Raw genomic sequence first — 15,380 nt, 5'->3', positions numbered from 1 at the left:
TTCTTCCAATTATTTCGCTTTACTTTTGTCTCTTACAATTTTGTCTCACAAACGGTGAAAAGAAAATTAAAATATATTTATAAAAAAAAAAAAGAAAAAAAAAAGAAAAAAAATCCCTTCCTTTCTGCAAATTCTCACTCACTGCAGACCCCAAGAGCTGAGCTACCCTTTATTGGTGACTCTGTCTTCCCTTTTTCTTCCGCATCAAGAACTCCTCAAATCTCTTTCTTCATTTCTTCAGATTCCGAATAATTGAATCAAGCTTACACCATAAAAAGCAAGCTACCAGTAATGTCAGGTTTGTATAATCCCAACTTCTCCCCTGCAAGAGCTGCTTCTCCTCAGATTCGAACCTCCGCCGATGCTGACAGGTACCTTATCTATCTCAATTCCAAGCATATGCTATCACTTCATCTTCTTCTTCTTCTGATCTCTCTCCGCCTTTTTCTCCCTCAGTCAGTACTTGTCGGAGCTGTTGGCTGAGCATCAGAAACTCGGTCCCTTCATGCAAATCCTTCCTATTTGTAAACGCCTTTTGAATCAAGGTGAGTTTTCAGTGATTTTCTCTTCGCTCCCACTGTTCTTGCCTATCTACTTAGATCGCCTTCATCATCCAATCTTCACCGCCCCTTCTGATTTCGTAATCTATAAGATTGAGATTCTTGCCATTTGTATATCTAATCTGAGATTTCTATTTTATAATCTATATGAATGAGATGCTTCTTGTGTTGATGGAATTTAGAGATTCTGAAGGTTGTTCTGGAGTACTCTGAATCGGCAGCACCATGAATTTTGTTGTACTTGTTGTTCTTGCTATTGATTGTAAATGTTGAACCACTCTTCAGTCATTACTCTACTTTAGTGTTAGCTGTTCTTGGAGTAGCTTTTGCAATACATACTTTAACAGCTTTAAAAATTCATGTTGTTTATTCATATTTCATCTACATATAAGTTGTTAGTGTTCATGAGCTCACTCTAGTGACAAACTTGCAAGTTTTCAGTCAAAATCTTTTTCCTAAAACATTTATGCAAGTGAGTTTAATTGACACTAATTCACTTTTCATGATCTTGAGCAGCAAAAAAAAAAAAGTTAGTACAAGGTCGAGACATTAAATTGAACCAAAATCTAGATCAGTTGGAGTATTAGCAGAGAATATTATAAGTGGTGTGTTTGTTATTATTTGAGAAGTTTGTTTGAGTTGATTGCTGTATATAGAGTTAGTTAACCATTTGTAGGCAGAATTTTGGGTATTAGTTTTGTAGGAGAGTGATAGCCCATTTAAATGCTATAAACCAATGTAATTTCGTTCTTACTATCTTATTTCCAATCTCAAGACAGATTGAGTATCTATCCGTCTCCTTCCATCCCAAGAAATATCCTATTCCTTTTTGATAAAATATTCACCAAGAAACTAGCTTGCCACAAAACTGATTCGTTATAAAGTTTGTCACACCCTTATAAAGAAGAATGTTTCATTCCTCTCTCCAACCAATATCGGATCTGCGAGAAAGATGAGCCCCGAAAGGGGTGGACACTGGGCAGTGTACTAGCGAAGATGCTTTCCCTGAAGGGGAGTGAATTATGAGATCCCACATCGATTGGAGAGATGAACGAGTGCTACCGAGGACACTCGCACCGGAGGGGAGTGGATTGTGGATCGGTTGGAGAGGGGAATGAAACATTATTTACAAGAGTGTGGAAATTTCTTACTAAGCGTTTTCAAAAAATCCTAATCACATGTCAATTAATTCATTTAAAAAAACCATCCTAATAGTCCATTGCATTTCAAAAAATCCAATAAGAATCAACGCCTGTCAATTAATTCATCCACAATCACATGTAACACAATCAGTTTATACAAAATTTTCACCAAGGAATAAGAAATTTCAAGACGTGCATTAAGATCTGGAGAAATATTAATGGAATATTCATCCCCTATTACCCATGATAAGTAAAAGGCAGAAATATTAATGAAATATGAGACATGTTTTGCTGGCCAATGCTTCAGACCTCTGAAGCATTCAACTATCTTAAATAAGAACCTAAATAATTATTGAGAAGCCTACCTAGACAGTAATAAAAATCAAATCCTTTCTCAATTGATGAAGAATTAACCTGGTATCTATATTTGACTCTGCTAATCCATGTCTACTTTTTGCACGTTCTAATCTTCAGAACTGTGGATCTTTGTTTTTTTTTTTCTTTTTTTTCATATGATAAGTTTCTTTGTGTAGAAAATTTGCAGGTTTCTGGAATGTTGTTCAAGCAAAGGTTATTGTGATTTTTTTATGACAAGTTACTTTATGTGCAGAGATTTTGCGAGTTTCTGGAATGATGTCCAACCAGGGTTTTAGTGACTTCGACAGATTACGACATAGAAGCCCTAGTCCAATGGCTTCTTCAAACCTCATGTCAAACATTTCTGGCACAGGTTTTGGCAGCTGGAATGGACTCCCTCAGGAGGTAAGTTTGTTCAGACCAATTGTGATTTCCTAAGATTCATTTGAACAGACCACTAATTGGAATTCTGCTGCTGCATGTTTGGTTGAAACTTATCCAACTTAAAAGCTTCCAACCGCCATGTAATGCTCCAATTGGCTTTTGACATATTGAAGTTCTAACAACATTTTGATTGCTAACTTATTAGATGGTTGCCTAAGAAAATTCATGTTTTGTGAACTTTCTACAATTATATGATTTTTGTTTTTTTTAATTGTCACTCTATTTCGCCAAGTTGTATGCTGAAGTGGCTGTTACTGCTAGATAAAGTAGGAATGAACTTGTATGTGAATTGGTCGAGTTTACTTCTATGTCTTCTCGACTAGTCCTCTCGAGGCTGTATATTGAGAAACTCTGGAGCTAATTTGACTGTTTACTATGCAGGGTAGTTCTCTATGATCAAGTTGCTTAAATAAAAGTGTAATAGTCATCATGAAACCATGCATATATGGTAGATAGTTTTCATTTAGGGTCACGTTTGATAACCGTTTGGTTTTTTATAAATTAAGCCTATAAATACTTCCCACCGGTGTTTTCTTGTTTTGTTATCTACTTTTTATCCATGTTTTAAAAGACCAAAAGTTTTGAAAATTAAAAAAGATTAGTTTTTGATTTTGAAATTTGGAAAGAATTCAAATGTATTCTTAAGAAAGATAAAATTCATTGTAGAAAATTGATGAGAAAATGAGCACAATTTTCAAAAACCAAAGATCAAATGGTTATCAAACGAGACATTTAATTTTTAAGTTAAAGCCCCCAAGTTATCGTTGCTCATGAACTTGAAACAATAGTATACCAGCACAATAAACTAATCAATAGTATTACTGCAAACTGCAGCAGGCTTCAAAGTGATGTGGAATGGAGGAACTTACATGTTTTTTAGTTCTTGTCATTTAAATGTTGTATGCTAATCATCTCTCTCTCCTGTAAGTAAGAAACGATTGTTTGTTCTTAATATGGGATTGTTTTCTTGGGTTCTTGGGAAGGTAGTAGAAACTTCCATCTTGTCTTCTACATTTATCTTGACTTGCAGGCTTTCTAGAATTTTTCCTACAGTTATATAAGATGCATACGACCCAAAGTTGTGAAACTTTTAGGCCTTGTACACTAGCTTTTTTGTAAAATCAACTTTGACCACCAATACCACTTGTTTTTTCTTTTCACAGCCCAGATTAAGTGGAAATCCTGGAACGACAATGGACTGGCAAGGTGCTCCTGCAAGCCCGAGTTCATTTACTGTAAAGAAGATTTTGCGGTTGGAAATACCAGTGGAGACATATCCGAATGTAATTTCTATATAAAAAAGTATTATTGCACGTTTTTTTTTTAATCTCATCATTAGATCTGGATTTATAAAACTTTTGGTTGTTTTGTTTCTTGGACCTCAGTTCAATTTTGTTGGGCGGCTTCTCGGACCTAGAGGCAATTCTCTAAAAAGGGTAGAAGCTACTACCGGATGTCGTGTGTATATAAGAGGAAAGGGGTCAATTAAAGATCCAGAAAAGGTATGTTAGGTGAAATTGCTCTTTAAGTGAAGCTTTTACCATTGGATGTTTCTTTTTGTGTTTGATGGTAGTATCTGCTAATGTTAATATTGAGTTCTCTGGTTATTTATTTCTTTATCTATGACTGTTTTAAACTCTGAAGGAAGAGAAACTCCGAGGGAGACTTGGTTATGAACATCTGAACGAACCGCTGCATGTCCTCATCGAGGCTGACTTACCAGCCAATATCATCGATATCAGGTTGAGACAGGCACAAGAAATAATAGAAGAACTACTCAAACCTGTGGTACTGTTACTTTCCAACCTGGTTCTTATCAAGTTTTATTTGAGTTTATGATAGAGATGGGTCCAATAGAGGAATTATTGTCATTGCATGTGTTTTTGTTCATGAGATGCTATTAAACATGTCCTTGGGGTGATCATGGTTGACATCTGCAGTCCAAGAACAGAAAAGGAAGAAATGATTCTTGCAATCCATGTGTTTAGGAGTAGTGGTTTTTTACATACAAATCTAAATGTTCGTCAGTTGTGTTTACAGGACGAGCCGAATGATTATATCAAAAGACAACAACTGCGTGAATTAGCAATGCTGAATTCAAATTTCAGAGAGGAAAGTCCTGGTCCGAGTGGTGGTAGTGTTTCACCTTTCAACTCGAGTGGGATGAAGCGAGCTAAAACTGGTGGCTGAGAGCTCACATTACTGGCCGAGACGTTTTTCCTCTCTATTATGCAAATCGATCACTGAAATGCCTGCCCACAGGTTAGGATTCAGTAACTAGCATAACTACAAAAATTGATGGTCAATATTCATTTTTGAGTTTATTTATTATTTATTTATAAACAACAGAATGTTAAGAAATGTCTTTTTTGTTTCCTCATTTTCTACTGAGAGAGAAAAGAGAAGGGCTTAGTGAGTGAAGATTATGTAGTTTTGCTTGGGAGAGGTTCCCATCTGGTGAGGTCGTTCTGTCTTATAAACTGAATATAATTATTGAATTTATTCTTGTGTTAGTGACTTTTGGAAAGTGTGTAATATTTTATTAGAGACAAGCAATAGGAATAGGAATAGGCAGGTAATATTTGTTAAGATTGTATGTTTATTACAAATAATTTCTTGAGTTGGGAGTGGCTGCTTTATTACAGGCAGAGTAGTCATTGAATACTGAAGTTGGGAGTTTGTCCTAGATTAATGCTATTGCTTACGGCCTTTGGGGACTTAGAATTCCATTGGCTGCCTTATGTCACAGTCGTGACGGCGGAATAGCGATGGTGCGATACTTGTTTTAACCCAGCTAACAAATCAGCTATGTGAAATTTGGACTTTATGGATACTATTGGCATATGCTCGTCTTGGATCATATTTGAGAGAAATGTTCTTAGAAAACGTGAGCGAAGGAATGCATTTGGAAACAATTTGAAAGAAATCAATGCTATGAGCTAAAAGCGAATAGACAACACCCAAGGCTTTGATAGCATATAACTCGGGTAGGAAAAATTAACAACTAGTCACATCCTTGTAATACATTTTAGAGCATTTTAGCTTTGGCCAGTATAGACATGATTTTGGTGATCAGTCATACATCCTCGTATAGAAAAGGTCTACCTAGCACGAAAGTAAGTAAATGGAGTTTGGAACGGATATGTGGCCATGGATAACATGTTCGGGTCATCACACGGCCACATGACTGTGACATCTTGTAGATTTTTGTATTTTCAGCATTACGTCTAAGAATGACCTCATCATTGTTCGTGTGCTGTGTAATTTTTGGGGCGATTTTTCAAGCACACGATTCTCCCATGTTGCCTTGTTTCAATGCCTGTATATTCGTAGAATAATCATCCACAAATACACACACGCACACTATATATATATATATATATATATATATATATATATATTCCATTTAACCGAACAGAGATAGGCGCCGGCGGGAAGCTTCTGATGGAGAAAGAAGCAAGGGGATAATATTATATGTCCAATTTTAGCCCTTTTTAGTCCTTGGAATCTCAATAAAGCTTCAAATTCATCCCAATTGGTAGTTTGTTGTTAAACTTTTCGGGAGAAAAAATCAGTCCATATTTGTCTTTCCCCATACATTTTAGAAATATGAACATATTGTGCCTTTCCTACCTGAAAATTATTGTAATTATTAACCGATTCCAATGAAAAATTAACTTCAAGCTAGAAATTAAATATTAAAATTTATTGAAAGTACACACAAAAATTAGACATTGACAAAGATTAAAACAGAATCAAACATAAAATACAACCGTCAAAATGATGTGTTAGTGTTAATCTAACATTCATCCGATGTAAGACAGGATTTCATTAATTAGCTCAAAACATGTGAAAATGAAGTCTCAAAAGTATAAAGATCATGGGATGGAAGGGTAGGTTTTAAAACGCGCAATATAAGGGTATTTGAAAGAATGCCCATAAAAAACTCAATGGTAGTCCTATTTCATCAGATCCCGGATGTGATATGGTTTCGAAAAAGTCACTTAAGCTTTTGCTTCTATACCTGTCGGGAGCAGCTTTCTTGATTAGTCTCTCGTGTAAAAGAATGATAACTCAGCCTTTGCCAACCAAGTCAGCACCGCTTACATATTTAGCCATAAATGATATCAACCGATAAGGAGCCCCAATCAAAGGGGCATCTGAAAGCAGCACATCCTTTTCGTCGCTCTCTGCACCCGACAGTTCTCGGTTCCTGTTCCTATCTTCATTTTCTTGAGGTGGAATTTGTTCGATTTCTCCCTCCTCCATTGGCAGTATTAAAGAGGTTGGAGACAGAAGCAAATCATTGTCCATGTCCACAACATTATCACCAACGCTATGGTTGTGGATTGGAACAGATTCTAATGCGTCCAAACTTTTACTTGATGTGACCATATTATGAATCAAGGGAGGTTTAGGATCGTTGAAAGTAGCTGTGTCGGTAGCAGATTCAACCATCTGGTCAGGCTCCATGCCTGAATTTACCTCGGCCTTTGTAACCCTTTGAAGCTCAACATATAACGCATTCACCTAAGAATACCCAGAGCGAGATGTTAACCTCAAAATAAAGCAAAAACAATAATTTCATTAACTTCTGTATGATCTAACCAGCTACTCTGCATCTAATGTAGTATTACTCTATCATAAAACATGATATCAGGAGTTCAGCAATTAGAATCTCTTTGAATACACGTCAATCCAGAACAAACTAAAGTAAAACGTTGCCAAAATGAAGGCAAGAGGATGTATCGCAGATTCTATTACCTTCCCAATAAGCTCTGCATTTTCGGTAATCAATTTATCAACCAGAATACGAGCTGCATCCACTTGTGAACTCAACATCTCCTGCTCATCTCGTACGTATTGACAAGAGGAATACAAGGAGTAAAGACTTATTCTTGCACTATAATTCAGGAGATAAAAAGTAAAAAAAATAAACCAACATTTAAAGGGAGACCAATATGTCATCTGCCAAAAGCGAATTGTCTACAGCTAGTTTCAAAACACCTTGCAATGATCTTTCTTCTAAGAAATTTTATTCTCGATGCTATTTAATGGGTGAGAATAAGAAGTGAACCTTTGTGACTCGATCTGAAAAGTGAGTGTGAGTGGAAGAGATTTTCCTTTCAAGGATCGTGATTTTTGACCGGTAATCAGCAACATTTTCCGTCAGTTGTTTGTTTTCTTGCAACAGATCACGCCTTTGTTCTTCCAACTCCACAACCTGTCAGGCCTTGTTTTCAATTCCTCATCAGAACAAAAAAGTAGTGTCCTATGTCGGCAGCTCATAAATGAATGAACATGTATGCAAGTAAATAAGTAGTTTTGAACGACAAGTAATACATTTAAAACAGAATATCCTCCCGACCCTATTCATCTTGTTACTAGTTCTTCCAATGACTATGGTGACATCAAAGTTGGTGGCCATTTGCACAACTAGAAAGCAACTGAAAGAGATAAAACTCGTGTTCATGCAATTTATTTGTGGATTACTTGAGTTAGTGAAGCAGTATACCTGCGCCTGTAACCTAGAGATGTCCTTGTTCTTATCCACAATCATCTCCGTGCTTGAATTCTGTGAAAGACAAACCACCTCAATCAGAATATAGACCCCTTTCAATGACAGCATACAATGAGAGTCCTTTGTGTATCCGAAAGAACATATATAATCAAGCTCAAAACTGTCCACAAATTTTTCCTCATCAACAAATAAGGAATGAAGAACCATATTTGTAAAAGAGGTGGTAACCACACAGCATGTCTCTATCAAGCATCAATAGTATATCGATTACCTCATTAAAAATCAATGAAGCTTTATCTCTCTCTAGTTGCTCAATTGTGTGCAATAACCTGGCCTTCATAATACAAAATGAGGAAATTTAGTGACGCATCAATAACTTCTGGGAAATTAATAGAACATAGAATTGTGCACGTTCAGGAGGAAACAAGCTGAAAAATAGCAATGATGAAATGGTTTGAAAGAGAAGGAACTACGCAGCCTAGAAAAAAATTACCCCTTCTAAATCCAAAGCAGTCTTGTCCTCTTGTAACCTTCTAATTTTATCCACTAACGTTTCCTGCAGATTGCAAACAGTTGAACTCAATCTCTAAGGAGATAATACTAGGTTTTAGGAACCATCAGATGCATTAAAAGAAAAAGAAGAAAAAATTGTAATGCAAAATGAAGGTTGTAGGGGAACATGACTGTATTGTAAAGGCGCATCTAGAAACTAAACACCTTCAGGGTGCCATCTCGTGTCTCAATCTTTTCATATATTAGTTCACGAAATATGCAGTGTTCTCTAAAAGCCTGCCTTTTAAGAATCTCTTAAAAAGCTGTCGTTTCTTTTATTTTTCTCTGTTTTATTATTAACACTACAGTTTACCATACAAAATATTCTTATTTTTTTTATTTTCATAGAACGCGCTTCACAATAACAAAAAATTCTGAAGCTATTTGTACTTTAATGTGCCTCCTGCTTTTAAAAAAATAAATAAATATGGCTAATTTAAACGATTAGATTGGTGCATAGCAAAATAATAGTTTGAGAAGAAAAAAAACCTCTTTTCGAAGCCATGAGTGTTTTTCACCCTCAAATTCTACAAGCTTCAACTCTAGGTCAGCCTGCAATAAATCATTATTTGATGAACACGTGCATACAATTCTGAAAGGAAAGGTAAAAAACAAGCACATAGATCAGTTACTTGAATGCTTGCAAAAATAGATTACCAATTTTTGCATATGTAAGTTGTTTTCCTCATGTAAGCGTTTAATTGTATCCTCCAGCTTAGCCTGCAAAAACAAATAAAAAATGCATTAGTAGGGGAATGTAAGCACCATATTGTCACCAGTGTAATTTGTTCAATGATGACATCACCTTGTCATGTGCAAGCAAATGGCTTTCCTTCCTCAAATGCTCGTTTGTCTCTTCAGAAACGGCCTACAAAAATCATATTAAGTGTTGTTCTAATATTGATAGTGAATTTAGATAACATGGATTTTGTATTTTATTTATGGTGCTCTACAGGGACCATGGCTACGACAGAGAGAAGAGCATCAGTTTTTTCGGGATTGCTTTCTGGTCTTTGGTAAGATGGTATGCATGAGATTCAATGATGGAGCTGATTCGTTCATGTTTATAAAATAAGACAAATGAACAAATAGAAGGGGCTGCACATGTTCATGTCATCATTTACAACATCCAGCAGCTAGCGATGAATCAAACCATCCAATTATATAGATCGGTAATGAATCATTATAGAATTCAAAGACAAACTTACATCTTTTGTTTCCCTGCTATGCTGATACGAAGGATCTACTGTACCAGAAATTGGATTTTGATCATTCTGTCCATTTGTTGTGTGAGTATCATCCACAGAAGTCGATTCTGAAGCAATTGTGTCATCTTCAGAGGTTCTAATCTGCTTGTTCTTCTTTTTCTTGTTTTTTCTCTTCTTCTTTTCATTTTCCATTCCCCGTTTAAACTAAAACCCGACAGATGCAAGAAAAATCCCAGAAAGGGGAGAAGGATAATAATTTAGACTCTTCACTTTACCTGAGAACAAAAAGGAAGTAAAAAGTAGCGAACGTTAATATAGTTATCCTGGCATTATTACCAACAAGAACCTTCAATCCTCACAAGAACGGACAACTGGAGAGAGAAATTAAAGCACTACTGTTTGACAATCAAAATATATGAACAAAAAAAGTAAACGAATTATAGAAATAAACTAAATTTTTTAAAAAAACCTTCCGCAGCAGTATGATTATCAAAATGTAGGAACAAGGAGAGTAATTGAGTTTGAAAAACAAAAAACAAAAAACAAAATACAAAAAACAAAAGCAAAAACGAAAACTAAAAAATGAACAGCCAAAGTGATCTCGAAACCGAAATGAATAGCTTCTCCAAGCCCATAATCATGCGGCATCCTAGATCAACCACAAAACCAAAATCCAAGGAAAACAAACAAACAGAAGCTTACTGAAAGCAATCAAGAGACGAAGAAAAATTAGTTTAGCTGTTCCGCCATTGTTACCAAAAAGAATCGTCAATCCTCATAAGAGTTGACAAACGAGATAGAGGATGCAAAGCACTACAATTGATTCCGTAGCGGTTAGATTACCAAATGTAGGATTGTAAAAAAGAGTAAACGCGCTGAAAAACCTAAGCGATCTCGAAATCCAGGCGACAAGGAAACAAACAAACATGTAACGCACCGCTACTCACGAAGAAATTTGAGAGAAATGGCCGACGGGAGGCCTCTTGATTTGCTCTCCCCTTCTTCTCGCTTCGTCACCTTTGCCGTGACCGCCGGAGCGATAAGCCCGAATCGGAAAAAGTCGACCGAATTTGTACTTCCACGGCTCGCGTTTTGGCTTAATTCGCTTTTAAGACAAACTTGTCAACCGTGTCTTTTATATATATATATATATATATATATATATATATAATCATTCATAATTGGAAATAAATTAAATGCATAAATTTAAAAATTAAGATTTTTCCATTTATAAATTAAAATCTTGATTTAAGTTGTGTGGGATAATATATTTATAAATTATAAGAAATTATTTTAATGATGAACCAAATATTAGGTTTATAAATTTTGTATAATTACTTTCATAAATTTTTTATATTTTTTATGACAAAATTCAAAATAAATTTATTGTTAATATAACCATGGAAGTGCAGTGTACATCTATCTTCTGGATCGTAATTAGGTTTATAGGTATAGTGTAACAGTCAAATTCCACGACTAGCAGATATTGTCTGCTTCAACTCGTTACGTATTCTGTCAGTCTCACAATATTAAAACGCGCCTATTATGGAGAGGGTCTAGCGCTACTCCAACCAGTGTCTTATATCGTTCGGTGACAGGCTCTGATACCATTTGTAATCATCCAAGCTACCGTTAATAGATATTGTCCGCTTTGACCTCATGTTAAAATGTGTATGAGATCTCACATCAGTTTGAGAGGGGAACGAAACATTTTTATAAAAGTATGAAAATCTCTTTGTAGCATACGTGTTTTTTAAAATTATGAGTCTGACAGCACATAACGTGCCAAATCAAATAATATCTGCTAGAAATGGGCTTGGGCAGTTACATATAATCTAGTTTTTTGCCATTAATTTCACGGACATAACGACACATAATAAAAGCAAAAATTTGGACGTCTATTAAGAAAATAGCTTGGAACGTCCTTTAAAGATTAAAAAAGGTGAACTATGTTCTACTAGAATAAGAAGATCTCGATTAAGGCACCCAACCCTAGTTAATCTAAAGTACATGATGAGTTATTTTAAGCTACCGACCTGACAAAATAAGCTCAATGTATGTTCGTTTTTAGTGTGAGGTCAAGTGAAACGTCAAAGAAGATCAATCAATATAGTAGGAAGCAACTCACGTGCTCCAACAAGGAGCAAGGTGGTTTAGGGTTTGAGGGTCGAGTTTGTTCAATCGAGTGATGCTATCAAAACAAAGTTGAAGATTGTTTAGGAACCCAAACAACGTCCTACAGAATGTACGAGTAATAATCTAGTTTATTCTCTTATTGGGTCGAGGGTCGTTTATCTAAGCTATTCGACTACGATATTGAAAAGCCAATAATCTTTGTCTGACCTAAATGAAACGAGACTACATTTGAACGAGAGTGATCTTGAAGATATGACAGCCGACAATGCTTAAAATGGTGCATCTTCGTTTTCAGTGACTCTATTATAAAACTCGAAAATTAAGTGCGTTTAGCTTGGATTAATCCTATGTCGGGTGACCTTTATGATTTTATTTTTTTACGTAACTATCACGATTTTTAAAATAATTACATGATGCCCCCAAAGGGGGAAGCCCACCAACTATAGAATATTACAATCCGAGTCACAAATTTGAAAATTTATTTAATATAAAATTTAAAGGCTTTCCCCCTTCTTGGGTTTATTTTTCCACGTCACGTGTGAAAGCCTTGCTTTCCAAGTTTCAATCCCATCCGTTCACACAGTCTTTATTATATTTTTGTCCCTTCCCTAATTTAATTTATTTATGCCAACTGCTCGCTATTTATTTCCCTCTTTTTTTTTTTAAATAATTTAAATATACCAATTATTTATTTCTGGTCCTTTCATTTAAAATATCTATTTTTTTTTATATACATTAGACTAAAAATTTAATATTATTTTAAAAAATTAAATTACGAGAATTTATAGCTTAAAATGAATAATATTATACGAGTAGTTCAATCATAAATTTATAATTTTTTTTAGTGTCAATTAGAGATTTAATAAAACTAAATAAATCAACTATTTATTAAATTTTAAATTAAATAATTAAATATTGATTTTAACAGTAATAGGAAAAAAATAGTGGTTATTGGTGCGAATTCCGAAAATACAACGTTGGCGCTGGACAAGATGGAAGAAAGACAGTTTTGTCCCTTTGTAGTTAGCCTTGTCCTTTAGAAATTAAAAATTAAAGGAAAAAAAGTAAACTGATGGGAGGGTATTATCGTAATTTCGATTTAAAGCAAAAAAAATAAAAATGATAGACAAGAATTAAATTAAAGGCAAGTGGAGGGTGACGATGCTCCCCTGACCTCACCAGCCTTACCTCAGTTATGATCAGCATTATTTAGTCCACGCGCGCGTTGCTGTTTTCCTCCAATGAAAGCCCTCGATCACTCGCGTCTATACCAAACAAAGCTGAATGCGCGTGGGTTTTACATTTCCTTTTTGTGTGGAAATTGAGTAATTTCCTAATATCTTCCTTGCATTTGCAGTGGAACGGATGAATATAAAAGCAGAGAGGCTGCCCTTGTCATATCCAACCGAGAGATCGGATAATATGGATTGTTCTTGGGTTGAATCCACGCCGTTTGATCGGAAAAAAGTCGCCGATCAACTGCTTCGTGGCCATGAATTCGCCCGACAACTTCAAGCCCAACTACGGAGTGGTTCCAGCTGCGGCGGAACAGACTCCGATGATCTGGTCGCCAAAATCTTATCCTCTTTCTCCAAAACAATCTCCGTCTTGAACCGCTCCTCCGACGCCGACGACATTAATGGGTCTATTGTGGATAATTCACCGCCTGAGGAATCTGAAGACAGCTGCCGGAGCTCCACCCCCAATGATCGGAGGGGCTGCTATAAGAGAAGGTTAGTTTTAATTTAGCTTAATGTAATTTAATTGATGCTATCAGTTGGTGGAGAGTAGAACAAAATATCTCTATAGTAAACCCGTTTTAACGGTTACCAATGGTAGCGGTGAGCTTGAAAAGGGTTGGATTAGAGATGGAAACGGAGTGTGAGAGAAGATTTTGAGCTCTAAAACTGGTGGATTATGAGATCCAAATTCGTTAGGGTGTAAAAACCTATCCGTTTCAAAATCATTGAGGAAAGCCTGAAAATAAAAGCGGATGACAATATCTGTTAATGGTGAATTTGGACGATTACAGATGGTATCAGATCGAGATACATGACGATTAGTTGAGGGAAAGTCTTTAAAAAAAAATCTAAAAAATGCAACATCTGCTAGCAGTGAACGGTACAGTTTAATTGAAACTTAATTTAATTCGGGTTTGGATGATTTGCAGGAGGAATTCCCATAGTTGGGCGAGGGACAGCAGCAGCCTCGTGGACGACGGGCATGCGTGGCGGAAGTACGGGCAGAAGTCGATTCAAAACGCGAAATTCCCGAGGAATTACTACCGATGTACCCATAAATTCGACCAGGGCTGCCAAGCCTCAAAGCAAGTCCAGCAAGTGGAAGAGCATCCACCCAAGTTCCGTACAACTTATTACGGCCATCACACCTGCACCAATTTCCTCAACACTTCCGACATCGTACTGGGTTCCTCAAATTTCGACGATTCCGGTGGCGTCCTCCTCAGTTTCGACAGTCCCACTGCCGCCACCCCCGCCGCCGTACACGACCACGAAAGGAACCAGTTCTTCTTGCCTGCAGACACCGATGCCGATGCCATGGCTCGCGTAGTCAAAACGGAAGTTGTAATGAGAGGAACGGCGGCGGCGGAGGAGGTGTGCTCGCCGTCCGATTACATGAGTGCCGGCCCTTCACCCGACGACTTCTCCGAGGTTATGATGTCCGGTTCCATCGGCGACTTTGAGGACGATGTTTTACAGTTTCACTTTTGAAATTCAACACCTCCGATCTCCGCCGCCGTGTCGGCGCCGGCTTCCGGTCCCGCCGGTGTGATTTGATTTTAGATGTTCTAGCTTTGGGTAAATCTCTAGTTTATAATTATTAATCTGCAGAAAGTGTTTTTTTCCCTTTCGAGACCGCTGTCAATTGTTGTAGTGATGTAAATAGCGTCATAATCATAAGATTTAATCACAGCCGTTGGATTTGGATCAGTTTTATGGATACGACAAAATACAGGTCATAGGTTGAGAGTGTGNAACGATTACATTTGCGCATTATTTAACCAAAAAAAAAAAAAAAAACATTAAACTTTATTTCGATAACATTTTCTGCTTTAAAAATTGTATTTGTTTTATTATAGAAAAATATTTAAATTTTAATCCAAATTATTACTTTATTTTAAAATTAACGATAAGATCACCCACTACTAAATTTGATACTAATTATTATGTGACATACCCTAAATTTTAAGGCCACATGTGTTTATTGTGATCCGAGCAAATAATAAAATTTAATTTGATCAAATTGGATCGAGTTGAAACCTTAGATTATAATCCGACAAATTTTAAGTTTGAAGAGCCAGACCCAAAATTAATAAAATCTAAATTCAAATATTACGAACCATATTTCAGAAGTTAAAAGATTTTAACCTCGAAAAAAAATTTAAAATCTCTAGGCAAGTTTGCATTTGAAAATAAAACTGTTACATTCGACAACAAGC

At 36.1% G+C, this 15,380-nt stretch overlaps 3 protein-coding genes across 5 annotated transcripts; 2 read left to right on the top strand and 1 right to left on the bottom strand.

Annotated features, from left to right (window-relative positions):
• Window positions 1-105: 105 nt before the first annotated feature.
• Window positions 106-5,024, top strand: LOC111470213 (KH domain-containing protein At2g38610-like). Its single transcript, XM_023115748.1, has 7 exons — window positions 106-371; window positions 457-545; window positions 2,313-2,464; window positions 3,667-3,786; window positions 3,889-4,005; window positions 4,148-4,291; window positions 4,544-5,024. Exons 1-7 carry the CDS (start codon window positions 292-294, stop codon window positions 4,691-4,693), a joined length of 852 nt encoding a protein of 283 aa, XP_022971516.1. The 5' UTR covers window positions 106-291; the 3' UTR covers window positions 4,694-5,024.
• Window positions 5,025-6,243: 1,219 nt separating this feature from the next.
• Window positions 6,244-10,927, bottom strand: LOC111470185 (UPF0430 protein CG31712). 3 transcript variants are annotated; one of them, XM_023115709.1, is made up of 11 exons: window positions 10,722-10,927; window positions 9,785-10,059; window positions 9,382-9,444; window positions 9,234-9,296; window positions 9,066-9,128; window positions 8,518-8,580; window positions 8,296-8,358; window positions 8,019-8,078; window positions 7,581-7,727; window positions 7,268-7,348; window positions 6,244-7,033 (listed from the first exon to the last, which is right to left on the bottom strand). In XM_023115709.1, exons 2-11 carry the CDS (start codon window positions 9,974-9,976, stop codon window positions 6,578-6,580), a joined length of 1,251 nt encoding a protein of 416 aa, XP_022971477.1. In that variant the 5' UTR covers window positions 9,977-10,059; window positions 10,722-10,927; the 3' UTR covers window positions 6,244-6,577. The 3 variants fall into 3 exon arrangements, with proteins under 3 accessions (XP_022971477.1, XP_022971478.1, XP_022971479.1); XM_023115710.1 differs by having other exon boundaries at window positions 10,732-10,904; XM_023115711.1 differs by lacking the exon at window positions 8,518-8,580.
• Window positions 10,928-13,310: 2,383 nt separating this feature from the next.
• Window positions 13,311-14,883, top strand: LOC111470199 (probable WRKY transcription factor 70). The gene is made up of 2 exons (XM_023115733.1): window positions 13,311-13,653; window positions 14,091-14,883. Exons 1-2 carry the CDS (start codon window positions 13,343-13,345, stop codon window positions 14,650-14,652), a joined length of 873 nt encoding a protein of 290 aa, XP_022971501.1. The 5' UTR covers window positions 13,311-13,342; the 3' UTR covers window positions 14,653-14,883.
• The last annotated feature ends 497 nt before the right edge of the window (window positions 14,884-15,380 follow it).

The sequence above is a fragment of the Cucurbita maxima genome, unplaced genomic scaffold, assembly GCF_002738345.1.
Source record: "Cucurbita maxima cultivar Rimu unplaced genomic scaffold, Cmax_1.0 Cma_Scf00043, whole genome shotgun sequence".
Classification (NCBI taxonomy): Eukaryota; Viridiplantae; Streptophyta; class Magnoliopsida; order Cucurbitales; family Cucurbitaceae; genus Cucurbita; species Cucurbita maxima.
This window is presented reverse-complemented; position numbering and strand designations above follow the sequence as displayed.

What these genes read in the sequence shown, in the direction of transcription:
- LOC111470213 (XM_023115748.1), top strand. Translation starts at nt 292, where the DNA reads ATGTCAGGTTTGTATAATCCCAACTTCTCCCCTGCAAGAGCTGCTTCT. An exon ending in CAGTGGAGACATATCCGAAT is followed by an intron (nt 3,787 to 3,888) that starts GTAATTTCTATA and finishes CTTGGACCTCAG; the next exon opens with TTCAATTTTGTTGGGCGGCT. An exon ending in CAATTAAAGATCCAGAAAAG is followed by an intron (nt 4,006 to 4,147) that starts GTATGTTAGGTG and finishes TAAACTCTGAAG; the next exon opens with GAAGAGAAACTCCGAGGGAG.
- LOC111470199 (XM_023115733.1), top strand. Translation starts at nt 13,343, where the DNA reads ATGGATTGTTCTTGGGTTGAATCCACGCCGTTTGATCGGAAAAAAGTC. An exon ending in AGGGGCTGCTATAAGAGAAG is followed by an intron (nt 13,654 to 14,090) that starts GTTAGTTTTAAT and finishes GATGATTTGCAG; the next exon opens with GAGGAATTCCCATAGTTGGG.
- LOC111470185 (XM_023115709.1), bottom strand. Translation starts at nt 9,976, where the DNA reads ATGGAAAATGAAAAGAAGAAGAGAAAAAACAAGAAAAAGAAGAACAAG. An exon ending in ACTTACATATGCAAAAATTG is followed by an intron (nt 9,129 to 9,233) that starts GTAATCTATTTT and finishes GATTTATTGCAG; the next exon opens with GCTGACCTAGAGTTGAAGCT. An exon ending in CTTCATTGATTTTTAATGAG is followed by an intron (nt 8,079 to 8,295) that starts GTAATCGATATA and finishes TGTCTTTCACAG; the next exon opens with AATTCAAGCACGGAGATGAT.